The sequence below is a fragment of the Hipposideros armiger genome, unplaced genomic scaffold, assembly GCF_001890085.2.
Source record: "Hipposideros armiger isolate ML-2016 unplaced genomic scaffold, ASM189008v1 scaffold_503, whole genome shotgun sequence".
NCBI lineage: Eukaryota > Metazoa > Chordata > Mammalia > Chiroptera > Hipposideridae > Hipposideros > Hipposideros armiger.
The window spans coordinates 396,219-424,101 of NW_017731853.1; the positions used below are offsets into that span (position 1 = coordinate 396,219).

At 45.8% G+C, this 27,883-nt stretch overlaps 1 protein-coding gene across 6 annotated transcripts in view; it reads left to right on the plus strand.

Moving 5' to 3' along the window:
• TRAF3IP3 (TRAF3 interacting protein 3) overlaps positions 1 to 27,883 on the plus strand; it is a 79,916-nt gene that overhangs the window by 44,830 nt on the left and 7,203 nt on the right. For 4 of the 6 annotated variants that reach the window (XM_019667717.1, XM_019667716.1, XM_019667718.1 and 1 more), the window contains 7 exons: positions 15,626 to 16,029; positions 18,142 to 18,289; positions 18,440 to 18,503; positions 18,761 to 18,785; positions 19,030 to 19,059; positions 19,149 to 19,244; positions 25,417 to 25,488. In XM_019667717.1, the coding sequence (XP_019523262.1) occupies positions 15,626 to 16,029; positions 18,142 to 18,289; positions 18,440 to 18,503; positions 18,761 to 18,785; positions 19,030 to 19,059; positions 19,149 to 19,244; positions 25,417 to 25,488 (839 nt within the window). Of the gene's footprint in view, positions 1 to 11,836; positions 12,064 to 15,625; positions 16,030 to 18,141; positions 18,290 to 18,439; positions 18,504 to 18,760; positions 18,786 to 19,029; positions 19,060 to 19,148; positions 19,245 to 20,440; positions 22,637 to 25,416; positions 25,489 to 27,883 lie in introns of those variants that run through there. The other 2 variants (XM_019667720.1, XM_019667722.1) reach the window with 2 other exon arrangements.

Genomic DNA, 27,883 nt, shown 5'->3' on the forward strand with positions numbered 1-27,883 from the left:
AAAAAAAAAAAAAAGAAAGAAAGAAAGTAACAGGACAGTTTATTTCTACTATTGCCAAGGGAAGAGGGGGGAACAAGGTCTCCCAAAGACCAGGGACGTTCACATCCCTCAACCCTCAAGGTGCCAGCATCTTGCATTAAGTCAACAGCCTTAACCAAATTGTCAACAAGTCCTACAGTTCAGCTTCATGTTTGCTAGCACTTCATTCCCCTGGGAGTAACAGAATGACCCACTGACAGTGGCTGAATCAAGTAGAGATTTCTTTTCCTCCCGTCACAAAATGTTAGGAAGAGGCAGGCCAGGGCCTCAGGGAGCCAGGCTCCTTCCATCGTTTCACTCAACTGTCCATCCTCCTCCTTGTTGCTGTGTGGTCACAAGACAGCTGTTCCACCTTCAGCATCACGCTGTGTTTCAGGCAAGAAAACCAGGAACGTGAAGGGCAAAAGATACACATCGGAAGAATCTGACCCCTGACAGAGGGCAAACTGGGAAGCCCCACCCAGGATTTCAGCTCACATCCCATGGCTAGAGTCATGTCATGTGACCACCACTCTCTTCAAGAGAGGTTGGGAAATGAAGCACATTCGGACCCACCAAAAAACTGGGTTTCTGTTAGACAACCGGAAGTATTTGTCACAAACGTAAATCTTGACAGAAGGACATACACAGTCAGAGCAAAAGGACACATTTTCTAAGATGTCAGCCTCCTAACCATGGTGACAGGATCCACTCCCACTGACCATCTGCTAGGTCCTAATTGGTCACAACTGTCCCCCCACTCCCCACCATGATGCTGAAGAATATCCTAGGCCTCCCACCTCTTCAAATTCCCCTTAAAGAAAATATAATTCCCTCTCCTCAGTAAAGAATGCAATGAATGGCCCTAGATATCAGGTAGCAGGGAGCTCTGAGGTGACCTCAGAGGCGGTGACTCAAATTGGCACAGGGGACAGTCATCCCAACTGCTGTTCCTGGAGAGCTCCCTCTCAAGGACACTTAAGTCCGACGTCACCACTAAGTCTGTCCACATGGGCTGGGCCTTTCTCTTCGCTGGACGTTCTGGGCCAGCCTGTCAGAAACAAAGCATCAAAGATTCTCCAGAGCATGGTCTCTGAAACTTTTATCACATACCGGTACTTCATCACTAAAAAATGATTATGTATTTCTAATAGATATAGTTACTATTTATATATGCATGGAATATCTACTAACATAAAACATGCAAAATTACAAGTCTTAAAAAGATAAACAAATAAATAGAAATTATAATACTTTCTCCCCACATCCCAGTAGTTCCTCTGACATGTCCCCTTTGGGGATCATGCTTCTAAAGTTGTGTTAGAGAAAGAAGTTAGCATATGTTATGCTAGTAACTAGTTCTTTGGGATCTGAGTTACAGGCCCACTCAAGATGAGCTCCTATTCCCCACTTGGGGTGCTACATGTAGGGTAGAATCAATTACCCCTTCTGTCTAGGGTATTTGCCAAGAACTCACATTCTTCATCATTAGTGCCCAGCCCAGAGCACTGGGACACATACGCTAATCAAGTCCCAGAAGTGTCCCTTAATTTCTCAAGGGAGGTATGCAAGCCAAACTAATTTGCAATATTAAGGGAAAGTAAAAACACATTTGGCCACCCTGACATGGTATTCGTGGTGTGTCACAATGTCTCCAGGAATTCTGCCTCAATGTCAACATCTCAGCACCCCTAGATGTCCATGCCACTCAAGGGTCACCAGTTCATGTCTCCAAGGACAGGCAGGATACCCCTTAATACTAACTCCTTTCCCCTCTCAGCAGTTCTTTTTTTTTTTCATGAATGTTTTTTGGGGGGTTTTTTGTTTGTTTTTTTAAAGATTTTTTTTTATTGGGGAATTGGGGAGATGGGAACAAACAAGTTGCTGTCGTTTTGTTCTTCAGTCTAGTTGTGGATGGCGTTGCTTCACTGGCCCAAGTTGGCACCATCATTGCGCTCTTCCCGGGCGAGGCAGATCGGTCGCCGGCTTCTGGACGGCCACTCACTGCAGCTGCTGGCCGCTCACGCTGGCTGCTGGCTACATATGGTAGCTCATGGCAACCCACTGCCACAGGGGCTGCAGCCTACAACATGGCCATGGCAGCCCCGCTCCAGGTTGAGCTGTTGTTCAGCATCTTAGCTGTAGAGGGCAGTGTCACTGGCCCTCATATGTGGGATCCGAACCAGGGCCCTCTGGTGTCCGAAGCCAGCTCTTAACCAATGTGCCACTTGGCCGGCCCTTTTCTTTTCTTTTCTTTTCTTTTCTTTTCTTTTTTTTAAGCTGAGTCATCCTGCCACTTGGCAGCTCAGTGGCTGCTCAGCTCGGGCTGAGAATTGAACCGCTGTTGCTCAGAGCTCAAACTCTTGAGCAAGCTCTTAACCAACTGAGCCACTCAGCCGGCCCTCCCTCTCAGCAATTCTTAACCTAAGCTCTTAAATGTATAAGTTTTCTAGTTAGAATTAGGAGGCTGGGGGTGGGGAAACAGGACTGGGAACAGGGCAAACATGAAAGAATAAGGCAGATGAGGAAAGAGAGAGTTTTCAAAAAGGTAAAACAGGACTTAGAACCCCAAAGCCCACAGAGGGGGGAAAAAAGCCAGGAGGAATAGAATTAAGTCTGCGCAGATCCAGAACACTCTGGGTCAGGACATGGACCTAGAGCAAAAGGTAATGAATGCCACAGGAGAAACGAGAGGGAGGAAATGGATTCTTAAAAAAATAGAAAAGCGTCAGATGAAAACCCACTGAATTAGGGGGCTTTAGAGATGGGGTTTCCTGCGAAGGAGGATAAGAAAACAAAGCCAAAGGAGGGCACACTGGCACATCGCATGACCTAGAACCAGAGGGTGGAAACTGAGGGACCGGCCAAAAGACCCACACCAGCGGGGCCTGAGGCCTGAAGGACTCAGGAAACGTGAGTGCTGGCGTGTCTCTGTGCCGCACTTGGCTGACCTAGGACTGTCGGGTTGGTGGACCTACCTCACGCTGTCCTTGAGCAGCCCTGTGGAACCCTGAACTCCGGGTAACAGAGTGGACGAAAAGCTATGCTACCCCCAAACCAAAGGGCATAGCTGTTGTAGCCAGACTTTTTCTCCTTTTCACCGGCCTCTTTTTTGCCTCAATGGTGGCAGCGCCACCCAGTGGCTGGCTGTGGTGGTGTACTGTACTTCACCAAAATTTCTTCCCCCAATTCGTGCCCACGTTCTACTCAAGAACTACCACCACCTGCTGACAGTGTACCAGCATGTGAGTCACCGCTTAGGGCAGATGACCAGACTTACTGGAGGCGGGGCCAGACTCAGGCATCTGGTAGGGCCACCTGGCCTTGGCAGCCACGGACAGCATTGGCTTTGAACTGTGGGGAGCGAGATCTGTTCAATAGGGACAGCTAGTGGTCACCCTCAAAAGCAAGGTGCTCTTGAGCCTCACGGAGAAAGGTCAAGGTATGGAAAAATCAAGACAGATTCTTGGCTGTAAGTGGAGACTGGTATACATTCAAAACCATTCTTAGGGCCTGGTTGAGTGGCACATTGGTGAAGAGTTGGCATGGGACACCAGCTCTGAGCAGCAGGGCCCCAGTTCGGATCCCATGAGGGCCAGTGACGCTGCGTCCTCTACAGCTAAGATGGTGAACAACAGCTCGACCTGGAGCTGGGCTGCCGTGAGTCACAGGGATGGTATAGGCTGCAGTGGGCTGCAAAGGGCTTCCATAAGCTACCGTGAGCCGCTGTGAGCAGCCAATCCAATGACTAGCAACCAATCTGCCTCAGCCAGGAAGAGCACAATGATTGCAATACCAACATGGGCCAGTGAAGTGATGTCCTCCACAACTAGACTGAAGAACAAAAGGACAGCAACTTGTCTGTTCCCTTTCCCTGATCTCCCAACGCTGTTCCCTTCCCCAATTCCCCAATAAAATCTTTAAAAAACAAACAAACCAAAAAAAAAACATTCTTGGGTAAAATGGTACATAGAAAACCCAAAGTCTGTGCAGTCACCCTGGCTTCCACTCCAACCACATCTCCAGCCACCTGCCCTGCTTTTGATCCCAAGGACATGGAACTGCTGATCCTCTGGGCCCTGGTGTTCCCACCATGCTTTGCTTTGACCCATGCCATCTCATCTGCCCAAAATGCTCTTCACTCTCCCCGTTGTCTGCTTAACTCCTGCTCATCTTTTAAGTCCCAGCTCCACCATTACTTCCTCTAGGAAAAGTTTCTTCCCTTCCACCAGGGCCCACTCCTCAAGGCTGGAATGGGTGCCTCTTCAATTTTCTATTTTTCTATCACTTACGTTCACTACACTCTAAATTTACAGAACACAGATCTTGATTAACATTTGAGAAGTAAAGGATTCATAGGCCCTAATACTGGGGAAAGCCTTAGAAAAAAAGAGACCCAGGGGGACAAAACAACTTTACAGCTCAAGGGAAAGGTGTAGATGGATCTAAAAGTTATTTCATTGGATTCCAGCCCATTACTCTTTTCGCCACACCGCCCCGTTTTTGCCTCTCTTTTAACACCCAGCAACACTGAGCCTTCCAGCTGTTGGGAGAGCCACCCCCCGCCACCAGCTCTCAGCAGCTCTCATGACCTTGCCATCTTCAGCAATGCCCTAAACCCTAGCTCCATTCCTTTCTGCCCACTTCCTGCAAAACTCTCTCATCAGAACTGAACTGCTTCTTCATAAAACTACTCCAGCATATCTACTTCTGAGATTTTATCCTAAAGGAAATATCTTTAAAAGAAGAAAGACATAACTACATGCACGAAGATACTCATTTGCAGCATTGCCTGTAAAAGTTAAAAATTATAAATGACCAAATCTCTACGTAATTAAAATTAATTGCTCCATATAATCTCCATATGAATAAAACTATCAATCGCATCATGCAAAAACTAAAAAGAACATCACCACATTGGGATGATTTGGTTTTTCCCTTAATTTTATTAGCAAACATTCCCATAATACTATGTTCAAGCACTATTCTATTGTATGAATATTAACTCATTTAATCCTCAAAGCAGCCCTATGAGGTAGGTGCTATTATGATTCCCACTATTTATTTCAGGATACATCTGGTTTTGGTCTGGTATAAAATAGAAGTCAAGTGGTCTATAAAACACTTATTTGTGGGGAAACTGTGAGGCACCTCAAATATTTTTCTTCCACAAAGAGTAGTTGTATGACACATATTCTTAATAGAACTTGGTCAGCTGACTTGAGTTGGGTGAACTTAAAAACTTACGTATTTTAACTTTTGTCATCATGCCATGACTGGAAAAGTTCCATATGTTCATTATTTTTTGAAGTGATCATTTTAAATGGTTTTTATCTGATGGATATACTTATGAAATTATATCAGATAAATGCACAGAATCACTGAAACTGCTCATTGTTTTTCAAACAACTGCAGGACCAAGTGAGGAACCATTTCATGACCATTAATAAGTCACAAGGGCAGATACCCCAAATTGCAGGTGTTGCTAAAACAACAGTGACAGCTAACATTTATTGAGTGCTTTATAAATGTTATATGATGAATCCTAAAATAATCCTGTAGAATAGGTATAATCATTATAGCCATCTTACAGAGTAGGAATCTGAGATGCAAAGAGGTTAAATAATTTACTAAATTAGAATAGCGAGTAAATGGTAAAGCCAGGCTTCCAACCCAGTCCTACTGCTGAGTGTTCCTGCTGACCTATTGCCCCAGGCTTCTACCCAGGCCAGTAGGCAACAGCCCTGGAGAGTAGGTGACAGGTGTGAAAGCAATCTGGCTACAAAGCTGAAAGTTTCACAGCTCTGAATTATTGCAATTACAGAAAATTACTATAGCTGATAATCTTTTTCTATTAAATAATATTAAATAATATTTACCAGTGGTTAATAATTATCCAGTAGACATGGCTACTGTTCAATAATAAGGACATGGTTAAACATTATGAAAGATCATGACAACACTAAAAGGCAAAAGTATTAAAAAATGCAAAAACATGTATAGTATTGGGAGTATCGAGTGGAAAAACAAACACATAATTGTAGGATCACTACAATATGTTTTTAAAAATGCATGTGGGGCCGGCCGAGTGGTGCATTGGTTAGGAGTTGGCTTGGGACACCAGCTCTGAGAAGCAGGACTAGGGTTCAGATCCCACATGAGGGCCAGTGATGCTGCGCCCTCTACAGCTACAATGGTGAACAACAGCTCGATTTGGATCTGGGCTACTCTGAGTTGCCAGTGATGGCATAGGCTGCAGTGGGCTGGCCAGCAGCAAGATGAGCTTTCATGAGCTGCCGTGAGCTTCCATCCAATGGCCAGCAAGCAATTGCCTCACCCAGGAAGAGCACAATGATAATACTAACATGAGCCAGTGAAGCAGCGTCCTCCACAACTAGACTGAAGAACAAAAGGACAGCAACTTGTCTGTTCCCCTTCCCCAATTCCCCAACGCTATTCCCCTCCCCCAATTCCCCAAGAAAATCTTTAAAAAAAAATGTTGTGCATGTGGACAAAAACTAGAAGGGAATGTAAAAAATGTGAAACTAATTTGAATGGTAGGATTAAGGTGTTTATTTTTCTATTTATTAAAAAATTCTCTTGGGCCAGCCAAGTGGCTCAGTTGGTTAAGAGCACAACCTCTGAGCCAACAGGGTCACCAGTTGGATTCCCACATGGGCCAGTGAGCTGCATCCGAGCTGTGCTGCCGCTGAGCTGACAACGGGTGGCTGGATGGCTCGGATGGTGAGAGAATGTGCTCCTAACAACAAGGTTGCCAGCTCACTCCTGCCTGGGATGGTGGGCTATGCCCATCCGCAACTAAGATTGAACGCGGCACCTTGATCTGAGCTGCCCTGAGCTGCCGACGGGCAGCCAGATGGCGACTGGACTTGGAGCTGAGCTAGCTGTGCCCTCCACAACTAAGATTGAAGGACAACAACTTGGCTGTTCTCCTTCCCCAATTCCCCAATAAAAGCTTTAAAAAAAATTCTCTTAATGGTATCATATAATAATTTTTATAAAATTGAAAAAAGAAAATCTGAATGCTTTCTGACAAATTTCTCCATCAATCTATTTTCATTATTAGTCTGCAAAGCAGGCCCTTAAACTGCTTTCTGCAGAGCAAGCACACAGCAATATCCAATATGGCAGCCCTTTGGTGAGGTCAGTTTTGGTTCAATTTTACTGCATTGATTTAAATAGTCTCTGCTATAGATAATAGATTGTGCTGAGTATACAACAGATTGAAATTAGTGTAGAAATGTGTAAAACATACAGAAAAGGCTCTGGAGGATATTTCAGTTTGGAACATGAGGCCACCTACCTGTGAAAAAATTGGGATAGTTGAACCAAGGGTGTGGAATAAAATGACAGTTTATCCAGGAAGGAAAATTGCCAGTTTCAGAAAGGATAACACTTTAACACTATTAAATGACCTAATTTTACTAGAGCGCAAACATCTCCAGAATTAAAGTGTTAACATGAGTAGTTGCTGTTCTCGAGGCCCTCAGCGCTCTTGGCTTAAGACAAAGATAATGGTTCTGGCTACCTAGGCCATCATGAAAAAACAATATGTAAATGAAGTAAAATAAGTGAAAGCATATTTTAATGAATAGAACCTTCACATTTTAATTTTTTGTTAAATGATGAGTTCTGGTAGCTCAGTAATGTACATAAAATATTTTTTAAATGTATAATGTAGCTTTTTAGTGATAAACTATTAATAGTTCTCAGAGTCCTATTAGACAAGTCACACACACACACACACTGGGGAAAAGAGGGCGGTGCTTTAACTGAGTCCTAAAAAGCAGAAATTTTTAAAGTTTAGAAAGAAGTGTTACACCTAGAGGACAAGTCATTATGATATTTGACTTATTTTATATTCCAGCAGGCCCAAGGGGACATAATCTGAAATGAAGGCTAAAGGAGAGGAACTAAGCTGCTCTAAAGATTAACATATGGTTTTTCCTTTTGATCCAGAGGTGGGTACCTAGGAGGCCCTCCTTTTTCTAGTCTTTTTTCTTTTCTTAAAAGCAGACACACACACACACACACACACACACACACACACACACACACGGCCCTGAGCCCCCACACCAGGCCTGAGGTTGCATCCTGTCAGAGCCTTCAAGATCAAAGCCAGCGAGACCATCCACAGTTGTGCCTTAGGGCTAAGTCTTTCAGAGTTTTAGCATCTATGAAACAGACAAATCTCTTGCTAATATTGATCATCTCTTACAGCATAACTTTGAAGTTTTATTATACTAAAAGGTCCTCTGTCAACAATGATGACACAAAACAACCAGGGAAGAAGAGGACTGAGAACTCTATCCTGCCACAAGTGTGAAGTCGTAACTCCACTGGAGAGAAGCAAACTTGCAAATGTAGGAGTGAAGGAAATACTTATCTTCCTCCTTCTTCATGGATAGATAAATGTAACAACCTTATTAATTAGACTGTAGCACCTCCGAGAATGAATATTTGTGCTTGGGACATTTGTGTGGACATCTGGCTAAATAGTTACCAGCTGGACACTTGGAAGATTAACAAGGAGAGTTTGCAAGTCACTCATTGGGGGAGACCTTGAAAAGGAACAGATTTAAGTGTGCCCACCCTAAGCCACTCTGCAAGACTTAGAATTCCAAGCTCCACTCACCACCCACCCCTTCCACCCTCTTCAAAACTTAGGATGCCAACGGACCACCATGAACATCCTGTCAAGAGTGTCTGTGGGAACAAATAATGAGACTTGAGGAATGTATCGATGAGAAAACAGTGCAGGGAGTGTAGGGGAGAATCTTAAGGCAAGAACAACTCTTATGGGCAAGGTCACCATTTCCCATAAGATAGATAAGGAATCATTCCGTAGGGTGGGAGGAGGAACAAGGTTAGTACTAGTAGCACCCATAAAGGGCTTAAATTCTTAGTGCTATCTCTTGGAGTATAGGAGAAGACATATTAGCATACATCTTAAATGGGGTTTTTTTTTTCATATTTAAGATTCCCTCTAGTTACCCCAACCCTACAATAAAATCTGATAACCATACCCATGCTTGTGTGATACCGTGAAGAGTAAAGCAACAGGGCATTAAAGCAAAGTGTTGCTTACCCTATATTTATCCCTTTTAGGGAGCCCATAGAGGGCCCAGCATCTATCATGGAGACCATGTCACATAGTTCCAGGATATGACCATCAACAAAGGGACCTGGAAATGATGAGGAGAAGCACAGAGCGCTGGCCAGTAAATGCCAGGTGACCAGCTCAAGGCTGATCTAAACCCTCTTCCCCACTGACTCATACTAGAGGAAGGGGACCCTCAGATAGAGGCAGGTTGATGATTAAATTGCATATCTCCACATGAGCTTAATTTGGTAAATGAGAGTTTTCTTAAATCCTTCTCATCCAGATTTTCAAGACACTAGCATAGTTACACAAATGTCTCAAATTATTTACATTTCCACTGTATTATGTATGAGACATGTATTTTCCATGTCTCATTTATAAATTTTTACAGATGTGCCTTCTGTTTTTCAATTGCTTTAACTAGCTGGTAGTTTATTAATTTTGTGTTCTGTTGGTATTTCTACCTCTCCCCACATGCACACACGAGAAACAGCTCCTGAATTTATTTACTAATTTTGCTCTGACTTGTAATTTATATTGCTTTCTCCTTTTGACTTCTTTTTATTCTTACTTCCTTTCCTTGATTTTTCTGACCATTTCTTAGAAATTTGTTTGAAAATAAATAGGCAATTTATTTTCAATCCTTATTTAAGTAATGAAAATATTTAAGACTATGAATTTTCCTTGGGTCATGCCTTGGCCACACCTAATAGATTTTGTCCTTAATGTTCTCATTAGTATTGTTTTCAAGGCACTTCAAATTGCATATTTACTTTCCTCTATATTTCAAGAGTAAACTAGGAGAATTTTTTTCCAAGAAGTTGAAGCGTTTAGTTATTCTCACTTTTGTTATTTATTTCTAATTGCATTGTACTATGGTCAGAGAATTATGCCATAAAAGGGCAACTATTTTTTAATATACTGAGGTTTGCTTTATGGTCAATTTTCTTGATGCTTCATAGGCATTTGAAAATAAGGTATATTCTCTATTTCCAGGACTCTCTCTCTCTCTCCCTCTCCCCGTGTGTGTGTGTGTGTGTGTGTGTGTGTGTGTGTGTGTTAACCTCTCCAAACCCCAGTAAAAGTGGGTGTAGTGTCCCATTGAATATATAGCCCTAAAACGGATTTTGATCTTCATACACATTTCTTCCTGATTTCTTCCCCCCACTCACCCAAGCCATTGTTCTCAGTCTAATTGTGAAGGACTCCGCTCACTGGCCCATGATGGTATTATGATCATTGCGCTCTTCCCGGGTGAGGCAGTTGGTCGCCAGCTGTTCGCCGCTCACGGCAGCTCACAGTGGTCCACAGCGGCCCACAGCGGCCCAGCTCCAGATCGAGCCATTGTTCACAATCTTATCTGTAGAGGGCGCAGTTTACTGGCACAGCTTACTGGCACAGTTTACTGGCCCATATGGGAATCAACCGGCAGCCCTGTTGTGCAGACCTCAGCTCTTACCAACTGAGCTATCCAGCCGCCCCTCTTTCTGATTTTTAATGGAGCCCAAATAGTTTGTCCACAAGAACTTCTGTTACAAACTTCAGTCCTCGTCTATGTTCCATTACCCAAAACTCCCAGAACCTCTCACTCTTCTATCACAATAAAATTTTCTTATTCCACCAGCTTGGGTTCCCCAACCCCTCTGTCCTTTACTCGTTCCCATCTACATATATTAAGCCCCTGACACAGCACCTTGGGCTACTTACTGTCTCTCATCTTGAGGGAATGTCATTTGCCTTTGGCTCTAGTGCTTAAAAATCCATCCTCTGCACTTTCCCCTGCCTACTCCTTGTCCTTTTCCTCCTCAGAGAATGGGAGAAGACTGTGACATACTCCCCGTGTTAACAAGTGTTATCACAGCTACTTAAAAGTCTCCTTATACGCCTCACATGTGTCAAGCTGTAGATATATGTGCGATATGTGCGATATAAATCATCCAACCACCACACTGAGTGGACCATTCAGACAAGACAAGAATTGTACAAGGTCATAGAGTGTCACAGTTAACATGTCCCAATCCAGTTCCCTTTCCTTGAATTTCTTGGGAATTTCCTGACGATGTCATTTGTAATAGTTTCTTTCTAATGCACAGCTCAATTCCTTTTAGTTTTTCCCAAAATTTCCCAGTCCAGTTGACTAGGAAATTTTTATAAGACTCTGCCTACTATCACTTCCTTCATTCCCCAGCCACCCACCTACCACCTTTTCACACTCACACTCAGCCCATCACTTCAGAAAAGAGCAAATTCAGATCTGGCCTCATTCCAGAATTCTGAAACAGACACCAGGTACTTCGGAAGAGCAGAAGCTCTTTACAACACCGGGACTGGGAAGAGGTAACTTAAGGAAAGAGGAAATCCTTACACAGAAAGCTACCTGATAACACATGACAGAACTACACTGGGAACATCATTTTTAGGTCAAAAAGGCATTTTTCTACCTCATAGAAACTGCAAAGTTTGAATCTGACTCAGAGACCCATCCTTGTCTGCTCCTGGAAAGGGACCTTAACTTGAAATTGTCTAAGAGCTCAAGAAAAAGAAAAAAAAAAGTCCAAAAGCTCAGGCCAATCCAGTAGTAAGAGAAAGGGTGTCCGGGGTGCCCGTTGATGGGAGGAGCTCCTGAACCCAGCCCTGGAGGCCTCAAGGGTTCAGGGGCCCACTCAGATTGTGCCAGAGAGCAAGAGAGAGGAACTGGGGTGAGCAAGCGCTGTGGCTTTGTCTGTTTCCGGTTTCAGCAGGGCTTCTGTGTAAAAAGAAACACAGTACCAAGGAGGGAAATGCTAAGGGGCCCAGAGCCATGGATTGAGAGCTTGCACTCTACTCAGCCGCTGTCTTGCCCCATCTGAGACCAGAACCGAGATCTGCCCAGGAGCTGGAAGGTTTTCCTGAGCTGCTTGGGTTGGAGCCTGCGACCTGAGGTAACTGAGAAGAAAGATGTTTTCTGTCCAGGCTGGGGACCTCTGACTCTGGGGTGGGACAGAAGACTCTCTGTCATCCAAGCTTCCCTGGGCTGAAAGGGGAGACACAGGGTAGATGATGTAGCTCAAGCGTGTTGGGTGGTTGGGTAACCAAGAAAGCATCCTGTGTTGGTTTCCAGAGCCACTGGCCGTGGCACAGCGGTAGAGCTTCCACTGCTCCATCCATTAGATTAAATTAGGAGTGAATCAAATGACAGGATTCAGGCTACCCAGTGACAGAGGCTTCATTTAGTGACCTTTTACATTTTCCTTCAAAGCAGGGATCCCCAAAACAACAAGCTGCCTTTCCAGCAGCTTAGGTGTAGGCCTTTCTCAGCTCACACCGAGAGCTCTAGACTAGGGAGGCCAGACCCATGCAGGAAGCCATTCACTGCACACACAGCCAGGAAGTAGCAGACTTGGAGAGACAGCAACAAACCACTGTCAGGTGAGGCACAGCGCCCTGATAGCACCCTCTGGCAGTGAGGAGAGCTTCCCCCAGCCAGTGCCTCGTCTCCCCCAAGCTCCAACTGGAGCCTGTCATGCTGCCAAGGGGCACCCCACAGATGCCGGAAAGCCCGGCCAGTGGCCCAGTGACCTTTCTTTGAACCACAGAGAGACCAGTTCCTTTTTCTTCTATAGGCCATCCCTGTCAGTCAGCCATCCTCCATGGCTTCTTGTTTTTAAACAAATCAGAACAGAATAGTCCAAAAAGCTGGGTGTGATTCCACTCAGCTGTCCACACCAAACTGACCGGTGTGAAGCCCTGGGGGTGGAGGAATACTCCCTTCTCTAAGGAGCCATTTCTACTGCAACTCCCTACTTGGTAACAAGCCCCAGCATCTGCCCCTCAGGGAGCAGAGCAGGGCGGTGTGTCTCAGCAGACCAGCAGAGACAGCCTGGAGAGTGCAGAGACCTCTGCGTCTCCTCCTCCTGGCCCTTGCCTCTGCACAGGAGGAAGGATGGTAGGGTTCCCCAGAACCAGGGATCCGCCTCTTCTACAAAGTCTGTGGATTAGCTGGAGCCAAGCAGGGTGGGGACCTAGCACCCCACATTTAATGGCAGATGCAGGCAGGCTGGGCACCCTTCTTTGGCCCCATCTCTTCTCTGCCTTTCTACCTGGTTTAATTGAGAAGGTGGTTGTGTCCAGACGCAGAGAAGTCCTTTCTCTTTGTGGCCCAAACCCAGAGGTCAGGTGAACCAGAGTAGTAAATATGATTACAACCCGGAGCCAGCATCCTCTCCTTGTGGTAAATAGTACCCCTTCAAAGAGAAAAGGGGTGCGGGAACTAGAAGATAAGGCATGCTTGGTCTGAGGAGTGCTAGGTTAGCTTGGAGCCTTTGTCTTACAGCACCGAGCCTTCAGAATCCAAGGTCAGCAGCACAGGGGTAATTCTAATCATAGCTTATCTTTATTATTATGTATTATAGAAGGCTAACACCTACTATGTGCTGTGCCACTCAATGTGCATTTTCTCTTTAATCTTCATAACCTCATGAGGTAGTTTCTCATTTATAAATGAGGAGACTGAGGCTTAGAGATGTTCAATAGCTCGTTCAAAAGCATATAGGTAGTAGGTGACACAGCCAGGACATGAAGTCACATGGTTTGAGCCCAGAGCCAGGGCTCCCCCACCGCCCCCATCCATGGCGGAATAGCCAGGGGCTATGGCACAGGATGCCCCGGTGTAGATTCTGGACCTGGAGTTCACCTGCACGTAATCCCAGTCTTCCCCAGCCAGTCATTTATAACTTAAATGTGAATGGGCCCCTCAGATCCTTATCTAGGTTTTTAAATAAAGTGTCAGGGGGAAGTCAGGGGACCCCTACAGAGTGAGGAGGAAAACTTAGAAAGAGGTGAGAGCCATCCATGGATGGGACCAGAAGACAAGCACTGACAACCTCACAGCTCTGCTTGGGCTCAGCCCTGCCCAAGACCAGAATATACCCCTCCAAGCCTCGAGTCAGGCAGCTGAGAGCGTGCAGGGCTTGACCACTCTCCAGGAGTGAGACTGCCCTGCCCAGGACCCTGGGGAATGAGTGATATGATCAGAGAAAGAGCAAGAGTCCTGCCGAGGATTCCGGACGGAGCCAGCCGACAGCGAGTTTCCAGCGAAGGGGCAGAGGCTGCCTGTTGAGTCTGCTTACCTATAAACAAACCCAAGGGGCCAGAGCTGGCACAGGCCTGCTCCCAGTGACACCGAGGTACCCTTCTCTGATGCACCCAGGAACTAAAGTTCCCAGGGTGGTGGGTAGCCAGGTTGTGGGACCCAGAGGAGAAGCGGAAGCTGTAAGGGGGAGTCCCCCTTCCTGCCCCAATCACTCCAGTGATGAGTGGAGGCAGGGTGCAGAATTTCCAGTGCTCAGGATCTAGCTCAGCCAAGTCCAGCCCCAACTCAGCCAAGCTACCAGAGGGTTTAGGAGAATAAGCAAATTTGCAGAAGGTAGGTGAGGGAGAGAGAGAGAAGGGCACCGAGAAGGAAGAAGGATTTGGGGGTGGGGGATGTGAGTAGCAGGTAAGGCCATGTAAAGGGGCCATGAACTGTGGCCTCTACCCGAAGGCCTGGGGGACTTTTGGTTACTGTTTCTGTTTGGTTTGGTTTCATTTTTGTTTGCAATGGTCTTATCCAGGTCTGATCGTGTGATAGCTGGTTTTGGTGGGACAGTGTGTGCGAGGGCTAAGGAAAGCAGAATTGGCACCATACTTAGCTATGACATGGAGGTGATTCCAAAAACATGGAACACTCGGCTTGGAGAGTTATTAAGCTGGAAGCTCTGAAACGGGCTTCGCCAGCAATGGGCATATGGCAGCTGCTCGGCCAATACTGATTTGAGCTGATCTTCACCTGAGAGTCGGAGCCTGGTCCTGGGCTGAGAGTGGGATGCCAATGGACCAATGTCAGGAATTCCTGATTAGAGTAACTAGGGTGGGGTTTCCCTCCCCGTCCAGGCCCAGGACCAGGCTCACAAGTTAGCTGCTAAGGGCTAAGAAGAAAGTAGAGAGCGCTGGTCTCAGGACCTGACACACCTTGGGGGGTCTGGTTGTCCCTCCAGGCCTGGGGAAGAGCCACTCACCTATTCTAGTAACAACTTGGACCAAGAGAGCTGTGAAGATGCTGGCTTTCCCTTTAGATTTGGGAGCAGGGAGCCAATTGAACTGGCTCTCTAGAAGTCCCTGGAAAATGAACACATCCCTGCTACTCAAAAGGTTACAAGCTCATGATGATTTTTATCGATTATGTCTCATGGTCCCCTGACTTAGAGGTAGGGTGAGATGTTTGGTCAAGGAAGAAGTGGCAGCCAGAAAGACCTTTCCACTTTGCAGAGGAGGCGACATAGGCCAGAGAAAAGCAAAAATTAGCATAGAGACGGGACCCAGGAGTCCTGACTCCGTTTGATATCATCGCCTCCTCAGCTCTCAACCCACACATATGTGCTATTTCTGCCCCTTGTCCAGGGAGATGGTCATTTTTCTGCCTATCTCCTGACCCCTCCCCTTCTCCTCCCTCTTGGCATTTGGCAGATCCAAGCAGCTATTCCAGGAACTGGACGCCAAGCACAACAGGTGCTCAGGAGGTCACAATGATCAGCCCGGACCCCAGGCCTCCCCCTGGCTTGGCCCGGTGGGCTGAGAGCTACGAGGCCAAGTGTGAGCGCCGGCAGGAGACCCGTGAAAGCCGCCGCTGCCGCCCCAACGTGACCACTTGCCGCCAGGTGGGAAAGGCACTGAGGACCCAGCAGAGAGAGGAGCTCCAGAGAGCCCGACAGCAGCAGTTCTTCAGGAGAAGGAACCTGGACGTGGAGGAGGAAGGCCCGGCACCCAGCTCCTGGGCCAGGGAACAAGGCCTCCCCAGGAGGCCAGGCCAGGAGGCTGACCTCAAGCAGCCCTTGTCTTGGGCCAACAGGATCCCTTCCCCCAGACAGCAGGTGGGCCACGTCGAGGAACACACTGCTTGGGGAGAGGGGTGCCAAGGGGGTGGGTGGGCTCAAGGTCATAAAAAAGTGATTTAAATTGAGTCCCTTCTTCCTCAGTCATATAGTAAAGTCTCCCTTAGCCACTTACTCGTTCAGAGGTTTATGTTGTTGTGTTTTTAATTAGTTTTTGTTTTGCACCTGCCTTATAGGAGAGAAAAAAATCATTTAAAAAATAATTCCATAGCTAATTCCTAGTATCAGTTCAAATTTAGGCAATCTATATGTATCTTCTACAGCATTCCTTCATCCATCATTCAACAATAATTTATTGAGTTTTATTTATGCCAGGTACACAGGCCAATCTTCTTGATGCTCCTCTCGAAATACATACACACACACGCACACACACACACACACACACACACACACACACACANGTCTTGGGCCAACAGGATCCCTTCCCCCAGACAGCAGGTGGGCCACGTCGAGGAACACACTGCTTGGGGAGAGGGGTGCCAAGGGGGTGGGTGGGATCAAGGTCACAAAAAAGTGATTTAAATTGAGTCCCTTCTTCCTCAGTCATATAGTAAAGTCTCCCTTAGCCACGTACTCATTCAGAGGTTTATGTTGTTGTGTTTTTAACTAGTTTTTATTTTGCACCTGCCTTATAGGAGAGAAAAAAATCATTTAAAAAATAATTCCATAGCTAATTCCTAGTATCAGTTCAAATTTAGGCAATCTATACTTATCTTCTACAGCATTCCTACATCCATCATTCAACAAGAATTTATTGAGTTTTATTTATTCCAAGTACACAGGCCAATCTTCTTGATGCCCCTCTCGAAATACACACACACACACACACACACACACACACACACACACACACACATTCTCTCCCCTATTCTTCTGTGAGGTCGTTACACCCACCCACCTTCTCTCTTTCTCTTGGACCATTTCAGTTCTACTAAATTCACTCAGCTAAGGTCTCATCTGGACCAGGAAGCCTTCCCTGGCGCCTCCAGGCCACCTCTGCTCTTTGCAGTCCTCATGGAGTTATAAATCCTCTAAGATTAAGTAACAGAATGCCCATTAGTCTGGCCTGGGAAGAAGCAGCGTTGGCAAAAATCAGGGTATGTCGAAATGACCTCAGCCAGCAAATTAGCTGTGTCTTCCTATCCATGTTGTGAGCATGTTGACAGCAGGGATGGGTCTGCTATATTCCCTGGAAATGCCTGGCATCGTGCCCTGCCCAAGGTAGGTGCTCAGTCAGGGCTTTTTAATGGATGGATCTGTTGTCCACAATAGGAGGTGTTGTTCAGAAAAATGAACCTTGGGCCCAACTGTAATATAAAACCAGCTGTGTACTTTCTAAAGCAAGAAGGTTTCTGAATGCTTTTTGTTGAAAAACAAATTTAAGGAGAAAAAGATCAGAAAACACAATTAGCTAAAGAACTCCATCTGGGCCTATCTGTTATCTGCAATTCTGGGATTGAGTCAGCCTGCACGATTAGATACCAAGGCATTTTTTAGTCTTTTAATGTTGTGTTATGTTACAAGCATAGAACTTTTGAGTGTGCAAGAAGCAAATATAGAAACAGCAGACTAAATTGTGACAACTACTACTGCACCCCTCCCTACAACTCCCTACTTCACAGACACCTCAGCGATATTCCAGCTGTTACTAAGAGGAAGGAAGCCACCTCTAGAATATGGAAGGGACCTTAGAAATCATCTACTCCAAACCAATTATACAGACGGCAGACCCAGACCTAGAAAAGGCAGGCTGTGATCCCCAGTCCCTTCACTCCCCACTCGGGTTAATTCTCTCTCCATATCACCATGCTGACTGTGTGAGTGGCTGAGGCCAAACAAGGTAGATCAGGGATTCTAGAGAGTGTAATTGGAGACAAGCCCAGCTCCTGACTTGCCTGCTGTCCTGAGGAGAACCACTCCTGCCAGCTGGGACAAGGTAGGGCAAGCGCAAATAACCTTGTAGCTTTGAAGGGGTTACTTTGGTTTTCTGGACCTGAAACTTGATCATTGGTTCATCTTTCTGCAATTGGCTGGAGAATCCTAGTCTAAATGGCTCTAAGATTCCAGCATCCCTCACTTGCTTTCCAGGTGTCAGGGACCAGTTCTGAGGTCTTTCCAACCCAGCATCATCCTCTCTCAGACATCTGCAAGGATCCGGCTGATCCCCTCCCCTCCCAAGCAGGGAGCCTTCCACCACAAGACAGTCCCATCAAGAAGCCACTCAAACACCACCGTGGTAAGGGCAGAGCCTCCCTCCCTCACTGGGGCCTGTAGAGAATCCTGCCACATCAGTCCCAGCTGGCTGGCAGTGGGAGTCCCGGACCCTCCCCACCTCCCCCACATCCTCCCCTGTGGGCTCTGAATCACCTTATCCTCCGTCTCTTAGGCACTCAGACAAAGGCAAAAGAAGCACAGCCAACAATTAAGAATGATGCCAGTCAGCAAACCAGGTGATTTTGCTCCTTACCTCAACTCCCTCACCGCCCATCCATTCCTCTCTTCTAAGATCTTACTTGAATACCCTCACCAAGTTTTTAGAGAGGGAACACAATAAATTTCCATGTCCACCTTAATTAAGATACAGAAAGACCTTCCCCACCTTACTGGCTTTTCAGAAGAGATTAGAGAAGGAACCAACCCACAGCCTCCTGATGTGCTAGTTTCTTTGATCCGTTGACATTTTTGTTTTTACTTCTTCTCTTCCCAGTTATGGAGTTGCAGTTCTAGATAAGGTAAGAAATTCCTCACCTTGCAGGGGTTGAATCAAATGGTATTTAAGCTCCTTCAAGCTCTGACATTCCGGAATTCCATGATAAACTCAGCTGGGATGGGTGGACATAGACATGGAGGGCTGGAGGGAGTCTGCCTGAACCCAGGAAGAAAGTTTACTCTACACAAGCCAACCCTGGCTCTGGTCCCATGTTCCGGGACTTCAGGAGAACTACAGTTTTGAATACCTGTTTTCTTTCTCTCCAGGAAATCATCCAGCTTTCTGAATACCTCAAAGTAAGTAACATGAACTCTCCCCTCAGCTCCTCCATCCATCTACTCTCTCCTCCTCCAGGTTAATCTCTCTCTTGCATTTTGCCCCCTAGGAGGCCCTACAAAGGGAGCTGGTTCTGAAACAGAAAATGGTGATTCTCCAAGACCTACTGTCCACCCTGATTCGGGCCTCTGACAGTTCTTGGAAGGTAACCAAAGTGAAATCTTTGTTTGCACAAAGCTCAAGGGCTTCTAAGTGTGTCCATTTCATTCTTTCCATACCATCCCAGCAAAAGAAGGGGTTTTCTCACTACTGAAGAGGCAGGAGGTGGGGGATGGTGCTAAGGCCTAGAGGTCAAACAACTCACAGTAATAAACAGAAGGGAAGGGCTCGGCTAAATCCAGGATTGTCAACTGAGGGCCATGCTGCTACATATCCAGGAAAGACCCAGAACCAAAAGGGTCTTTTTTTAATTTATTGGAAGGAAAAATGGAAGATCCTCGTACATATATTACCGAATGTGGTAAATGTCAATTCTTTTTGTATGGGATTCACACCAGTATTAACTCCAAGCCAGCATGCACCCACGACTCAGCCCAGACATGACTGTCAGTGGGAAGGGACCTTAGAGATCATCTAGTCTAATTTTTTCATTTTGCTCTTGAGGAAACTGAGTGTCAAAGAGGGCAAGGAACCCACCCAAAGCCACACTGCTGGTCAGAGGCAAAACTGGAACTAAAATGCAGACCTCCTGATTTTAGTCCATTCATTCAACAAATATTCACAGACCAAGTTCTCTGTACCAAGCCCTGAAAATCATGAGATGAATTTAGACAGGGTTCCTGCTTTTAGAGAGCTTGTGGTTTTGTCAGGGAGACAAACACCTAAACAATGCAGAGATATGAGAAATAAATGTTTTCAGGATATAGTAGTATAGAAGAAGGGATGAATAACACCAGAGAAGATGAGAACCAGGTTAATATTTATAGTTATGTTAAGTATTTTCCAGGCAAATGTGGACGAAGGAACTATATTCTAGGCCGGGGATACAGCACAGGCAAAGACCAAGAGGCACGATATAGTCTGTGCAAAGAGTCACCAACTTCTTAATCTCTGGACCCCTTTGTACTCTTTAAAAATTTGGAACCCCCCCAAATTTTTTATATTTACCATATTAGAATTTACCATATTAGAAATTAAAACAGGAATCTTAATATATTTAATATTAATATCTAATCCTAAGATTAATACAAATATATATTAATTTTAAAATAACAATAGTAAATCCATTACATGTTAACTAAATTCTATAATTTTATGAAGAATAAGTATATTTTTCAAAAAACAGTGAGGAGTAATATTGCTTTAAACTTTTGCAAATCCTTTCACTGTCTGACTGAACAGAATACAGCTACATCCTCATATTTGCTTCTGTATTCAAGCTGTTGCAATATATTGTTTTGGTTGAAGCATATGAGAAAAATCTGGCCTCATACAGATCTGTAGTTAGAAAAGGGAAGATCTCCCTTGAAAAGGTCTCAGGGATTCCCAGGGGGTCCTTGGACCCCACATTGAAACCCCTATACTAGGGTGTTCAAGCAGCTACAAGTAGTTTGGCACCACCAGAGCATTAGGCACCAGGTGGAAAGAGAGAAAGCACAACCTCACGGGCCTCCATGTACGTCTAACCTACCACATGGATGGCTTCTTGTGTTTAGACAGAGATGAAACGGGAGGGCGAGGAACAAAACTGAGTCGTTTGTAGTGATGTAAAAGAGGCTTCCTAAGCTCAGCCCTCCCTCCTCACACCTGTCAGTGTACCTGGGTTTAGGAGTCTGTGTTCAGGGTTCCTGGTTTAAGAAGGTTGTTTTCATCAGCAGGCTCGGAGCCTGGGGCAGACAGCTGTGCATGCCAGGTGGTTTCCAGTGCTGAACTAAATTGAGATTGTCTCACTTGTTTATTCAACAGACATTTCATAAGTTTCAACTATATACTGGTCCCAGTGCTACAAGGGAAAAAAAGGATCGTTGCTCCTGAGCAGCTCACACTCCAGCCAGGAAGAGAGATGTGTAATAAACAACCCTAATACAGCGTGATAAAGCTAGAACAGCAATGTCTACAAAGTGGCACAAGGCAAAGAGAGCAATCATTCTGCCTGAGGTGGAATAGGGTAGGCCCTAAAGGACAGGGACCATTTTAGCGGGATCCTGAAGGATGCGTAGGAGTTTGCCAGTACACAAGTGGGCATGATGATGGGGAGGAAGCAGCAGAAAGGAAAAGAAATCATCATGATTACAGACATAGATATGACAAAGCATTAGGTATAGAGGAGGGCGGCTGAAATGAAGGCACCTTGTCAGAGTAGTTCCATAGATAGGACCAGAAATGGCCTCAGACAGATCTCTAGGACAATGAGGTTTAAACTTTTTCTGTTGAACAGGATATCTCAAACATACAGACTCCACTTTAGAGGAAAAACACAGCTATCTCAGATCCATGAGATTTTGTGCTACGCCCAGTTTGAAAACCACTGCTACAGACAATAAGCAGGGTAACAAGGGAACTGTGCTTTATTTGGGTGTCAAGTCCTACAATGTCTGGCCCATCCTTAGGAGCTCAATTAATAGGTCTGGAATTGAATGGAAAGTGAACGATGAGACCTGTGTTTGAAAAGGTTCTCTGACAACAATGAGGACCCTGGCTCCAGGTGGGTGTGTGAGTGGTGAAAACGCTCATAATATCCCAGGTAAGACACAACCAGAGCTTGAAGTATAGCAGGCGTGGTAGGAATGGGGACGAGATGTTGAGACATTTCCAATATGGACTATGAAGGGCAGTTTCACTCTATATTACAGCGTAAGTTCCTCTGCTGTGGTTTTTCTCCCTCCTTTGTTCCCATCCCTCCCACTAGTCCCCCTTCCGTTCCTCCTCCTCCCCATCAAACCCCCAGCTTCCTGTTTTTAAGAAAAACAGTCTCAGGCTTTTCAGTTAATAGCCCTTGCTTCCCCCAAAACATTTCAACCTTCTCGCCTTCCCATGAAGCCTCAACTTCAATCAAAGGACAACGCCAATCTGTGATATGTGGGGAAAATGATTGGGAGAATGTGGCAGAATGGGGGCTCTGACATCCAGCCCAGGTCAGGCCTTTATTTTTCCCATCCCCCATCCATGATTTGAATCTCCAACCTCACATGCAGAGAAGCTCACTGCCAACTGTTAGGACCCCAAGGAGGGTGCTGACTCTGGGCCTGTTGGATGCCAGAGGCCCTAAGGCGCTACTGAGACTCTAAGCTGGTCCAGCCTTAGAGCAGAAACAGCTCAGGCAGGACAGAAAGCGAGCTCTAGGACTGGGACAATACAAAAAAAAAAAAAAACGAGAGCTGGGCACCAGCAAGTCTTTAAGTTCCGCAAAGTGGAAATGAGATCTTGAGATGACAACGCAGCAGGGGATTGGCTGCAAGTCCTAAGCCACTCCGCTATAGCAGAAAGAAGCCATGGGCTGGCGCTTCTGCCGTGAGGTGCTAGCGCTTCTGGAGAACAGATCAGAGGCAGGGGAAAGCCACGCAGAAGCAGGAGCCAAAGCCCTCAGACCGGCACCAGGTGTGTATGGCCTCCATCTTGTTCCCTTTTCCAAACGGGGCTACTGTGCATCCCCGAGCCCTGGGCTCCAGGGATGTGATGGCCCAAAAAAGTCCACAGTAGGCCTGTAAAGGGTGCTTCTGCCCACGTACTGTATCACTGGGCTTCGTGTGGGGCGAGCTGGGGCTCAGACCAGGAAACTAGATGCCTCATTTGCAGTAACTTGGCTGCAACTGAATTGCCTGCCTTGAGGAGTCTGGGAAGGCAGAGCTGTGGACAAGATATGTTTTTAAACCCCAGGCTCGGGTTGCCTTTCACCCCACTGAAAGGACTATCCTAAATGGTCTTCTATTGCAGCATGAATGGAAAAGCAATCTAGGGTGAGGCTAAAATACAAAAACAGTTGGAAGAGGCAAAATATTGAATTAAAACCATAGTAAGGAAGGAGAAAGGAGCTACCCAAAAGGGGTAGGAGGTTAGGGAAAATGTAAGAATACTGCCCTGGGCTGGTCTGTTTTCTTCCCAAACTATAGCAAGATAAACCCTTAAACTCAGTGGGTTTGATTGCAATCTGCATAGTAACAGTTTAAGCAAAGGAAAATACTCGGCATCTGAAGGAGAAATGAAGCGGAGATGCGGGTGCAGAAGGAGTGGATTTCAGGACCTGAGCATTGACAATGAACAGGCCACTCAGGGGAATGCAGCCCTGTAACCCGTTACTCCGAAGCCCAGAACAGTGGAAGTCTTTGTCCATCTTTTATCTGTCCCAAAGCCCTGTGGTTATTGTACGTGCCAAATCCCTAACTCTCGGCTCTCACACGAGACATTATGAAAAACATTAATAGCAGGAGACACTTTGAAAAATTATTTTTGGCAAAGCCGTTTGCTTTTTGCAAGGCCCAGCTGAGTAATACAGGAAGCAGAAAGGGTGGGGGCGCCCCCTGGCTCCTGTGGTTAGAAAAATCAGCCAAACAAGAGCAAAACAGGAGCTGTGAGATACCACTTCCTGCCTACCCCAGGTGCCCTGAAACTCAATGAGGCTGCAGACCTCAAAACAGAGTCCTCTGCTCTGCCCCCAGGCCAGTATAGACCAGAAATGTTATGAGGGCCAGAAATGTCCAAGCCGCCTCACTGAGAGGAGCCATGGCGCCTTAGGCCTGAGGAGAAATGTTAATTTCTAGACCTCACAAGTGTCCCACAGGGCCTGGTTGGAAAAAGCCAGAGAATGGATATGAAAATTGATTTTTCCTAAAGGGATCGCAGCCTTTTCTCTCGGAAACTAGCTCTCGACGGCACCCTCCCCTCTCCCTGACCCCCTCAAACTAGCCCCTCTCCCATACCTTAAATCAAACTCAGGGCTAGAAGAACAAAACCCCTACCTGGGAAAAAAGGATCAGTCTATATGCTTAGGTGGAGGGAAAAACAAAGAAACAAGGAAGTTGTGGCTACTCAGTTGAAATACTGAAAAATAGAGAAACAGATAACAGCCCCTTCTGCCTGCTTTTCTCCACCCTCTCACCCTTGAGATTAGCATCCCCCTTGGAATGTCCAAAATGCCATTAGACAGACCCAGCTTATGAATAAATAGAATGTGGCTTTCTGGAAAGCTCTCTTAACACCACCCCCTCCCACACACACATGCACACCCTATATGAATATCTTCTCCATTTCTTGCTTTCTTACAGAATTTCTCATCTTGAGTACAATGGCATGGGGGTGCAGAGGGAAGTGTACTAGTTTGCTAGGGCTGCTATAACAAAGTACCAAAGATTGGGTGGCTTAACCAACAGACGTTTTCTCACAGCTCTGGTGACTAAAAGACTGAGATCAAGGCGTTGACAGGGTTGGTTTTTTCCTAAGGCCTCTCTCCTTGACTCACAGATGGCTGTCTCCTCCCTGTGTCTTCACATGGTCTTCCCCATGTATCCCAATATCCTAATCTCCTCTTCTTATGAGGACACCAGTCATAGGGCCCATCCTAATTACCTCATTTAAACTTAATTATCGTTCTAAAAACCCTATTTCCATTCTGAAGTACTGGAGGTTAGGGTGTCAACATATGACTTTGGGGGGTGGGGCAGCCACAATTCAGCCCATACCGGTGTAAGGGAGAGAATGTATATTTCCCCTGAAAGGGGAGACACCTTTAGTCTTATTGGCCTATACCTCAGAAGGAAAGGTCCATGTACAAGACTGAGAGCAGGTGAGTAGTACAGAAGAGCCTAGACAGACATGGGAGAGAGGTAATGAGGTTAGACAGTAACAGCTTAGAAGCATTCCATCAAGTGGATACCTGCTATGATACCCCGAGCCATTTCACAGAGAAGCTCAAGGTACAGAGAGGACTTTGGGGGCCAGTCTGATTCTTCCTTCTCCTGGTCCAGAAAAAGAAGAAAAGACCTCTTCTACACAAACATCCTCTGTCATCTTTCCTCCTCTCTACCTCTTGAGTTTTCGGTTCCCCATTGAGCACAGACCATGTTCTAGGCCAGTGGTTCTCAACCTTCCTAATGCCGCGACCCCTTAATACAGTTCCTCATGTTGTGGTGACCCCCAACCGTAAAATTATTTTCCTTGCTACTCTATCACTGTAATTTTGCTACTGTTATGAATCGTAATATAAATATCTTTTTGTTTTCCAATGGTCTTAGGCGACCTCTGTGAAAGGTCATTCGACCCCCAAAGGGGTCACGACCCACAGGTTGAGAACCGCTGTCTAGGAAGTAGGCTGGAAATACAGAAAAAACATTTTGTACACTATATTTTGGCCCCAAATCATTAACTCAACCCATTTGTTACAGGGACAGCTTAATGAAGACAAACTAAAGGGCAAACTGAAATCCTTAGAAAACCAGCTGTACACCTGTACCCAGGTAAGCATTCTGGAGAACACTTTCCAGGCCAGGAGTCTAGAATTAATGGAGAATGTTTCAATCTCAGTCTTACTCTCTAGAAATGCCACCTGATAAAGATTAATGCACCCATTCCTAATCACCCAGTTCTGGCTTTGCCATTTTCACTTTGATCCCCAATTTACCACATGTCCATACTCTGTCTCTATCCTCCTCTCCCTTTCCCCCAGTGTCCTTCCCTGTACATCCTGGGAAGGAATCCCAGCACCAAGCCTTTTGCCAGCTCCAGGGGAACCTTAAGAATACCTGGAGCTGTAGGGAGGGCCCCTTGGTAAATACGATTCATACCACCCTGATATGCATGCTCAGGTCCTAATCTTTCAACAGATGGGTTCGGTGTTCTAATGAAATTTTGCAAAATGGTTTTTATTGCATCGGCAACTTTTATCTTGTAGCAACCCCTGGGAGAAAGTAAAAGACTGACTCGGCTTTCCTGTGACGTTGTTATCCAGCTTTAGCCAGTTCTTAATTGGCCTAATCTTGGTTTTGGTTTACAAGAGATAGAAGGAAATCAGCTTTCACACTTGAAAAACACATGACTGTGGGGCCAGCTGAGTGGCTCAGTTGGTTAAGCGCTCACTCAAGAGTGCTAGCTCTGAGCAAGAGGGTCGCTGGTTTGATTCCCGGCCCAAGCTGAGCTGCTAACAAGTGGCAGAATGGCTCAGCTAAAACAAAAAAAAACAAAAAACAAAAATCACTGTTTCTAAAAGGTGGGGAGATATCAAATAATAGAATGAAGCAGAGCAGGCAGACTGTTTCTGTCTGGAATTAGGGACAAAAGGTGGACCTGGCTACACAGCAGGAGTCTTGCAGGAGAATGCCATTTTCAGTCTATAGATTTGCTGATCCACAGCTTTTGTTTTTTTTAGCGTGACTGACCTCCTTTGTCAGACTCTTATGAGCTAAATGATGCCAACCAAGCTCATCAGAAACTGACCTATCCAGAATGCCAATGCAGTCATTTTCAATGGGCGATAAAGCTGGCCAGTGACCAGCACGGTTAAGCCCAATAACCGGGACACACCCATTTCAGATCTCAACCAGTAATTCCTGGATATGCTTTCTAGTGAAAATCCTAAGAACATAGACTCATTCACATTTAAATTCAAATTCTCAGATGATTCCAAAGCTAAATAAAAATGATTTCATATTGATCCCTACACCTGTATTATTTAGGCTACTGCTTACCCAGCGGGCAATCCCCCATTGAGAGTAAAACTGCTTGCCTCCCCCCAAATCACAGGACATAAAGATGAAAGGCATGGGGAAGGCAAGACCCTCGGTGAATTTATAAAATTGCTCTTCTGGTTTCCTTAACTCTGAAGCTAGGAGGAATTTTTTAAATGCAAGTGTATTCATTTTAAAACATTAATGGAGTCTATTGGGGATTGCTCAGATCCCTGAAGCTACAAAGATTAATAAAAAAAAATAAATTAAAAAAAAAAAAGCACGTTCCCTGCCCCTGCCCTGAAAGTGTTCGGTCCCATGAGGGAGACAGATGGGTCAACAGAGTGGAAAGAAACATGCAGCGGATACTACATGAACACCAAGAAAAACTACCTAATCCACAATGAGTTGGGGGGCGGAATGGCTATTCAAGATTTATCGGAACTTACATGATTCTTGGTTTGAATCTGGAGCATGAGTAGAAGTTACCCAGGGGAAAACCGTGGATGAGCAGCTCTAGGCAGAAGCAGCTGTATGGGGAAAGGCAAAGCCAAAAAGCACAGAGCTTAGGGAATCTGCAAGCAGCTCGGCTTGGGTGGAGGCAGCATGGGATGAAAGTCTGGGCTTGTAAGCAGGATCCCTGCCAAGGAGTTTGGACCTGATCCTTAGGACACTGAGGACCCACTGAGAGATTTAAGCAGGTTGTGACATGATCAGATTTGCATTTTAGAAAGAACCCTGTAGCTGCAAGAGCTGCAGGACTCAAAGAGATGGAAGGGAGGCAAGTCTTAAAGATAGGGAGAATATTACATTCGTCCATATAATAGTATTATTAGAGGCTGAACTAAGGCGGTGACAGCAGGAGTAGAGGCAGGTGTGAGCCGTAAGGGAGGTTGACTTGACAAGGGTAGATAACCAACTGATCACTGGGAGAAAGTGAGGGAGAAATCAAGATGTCTCTGGTTTAGGGCCAGGGAGGCTGGCTGGGGAATGGTGCTGACCTCTGAGAGAGCGGAAGCCCAGGAGAATGGAGCAGGTTTACAAAGATGTTTTCCCTTTGGAAATGTTGCATTTCGAGTGCCTGTGGGAGGCCAGGGGACAGTGCCCAGCATGCCAAGGGAGTTGTTTATTATCCTCACTCCTCTCACATCACCTGAGGGACTCTCCCTGCCCACCTGTAGCCTAGAAG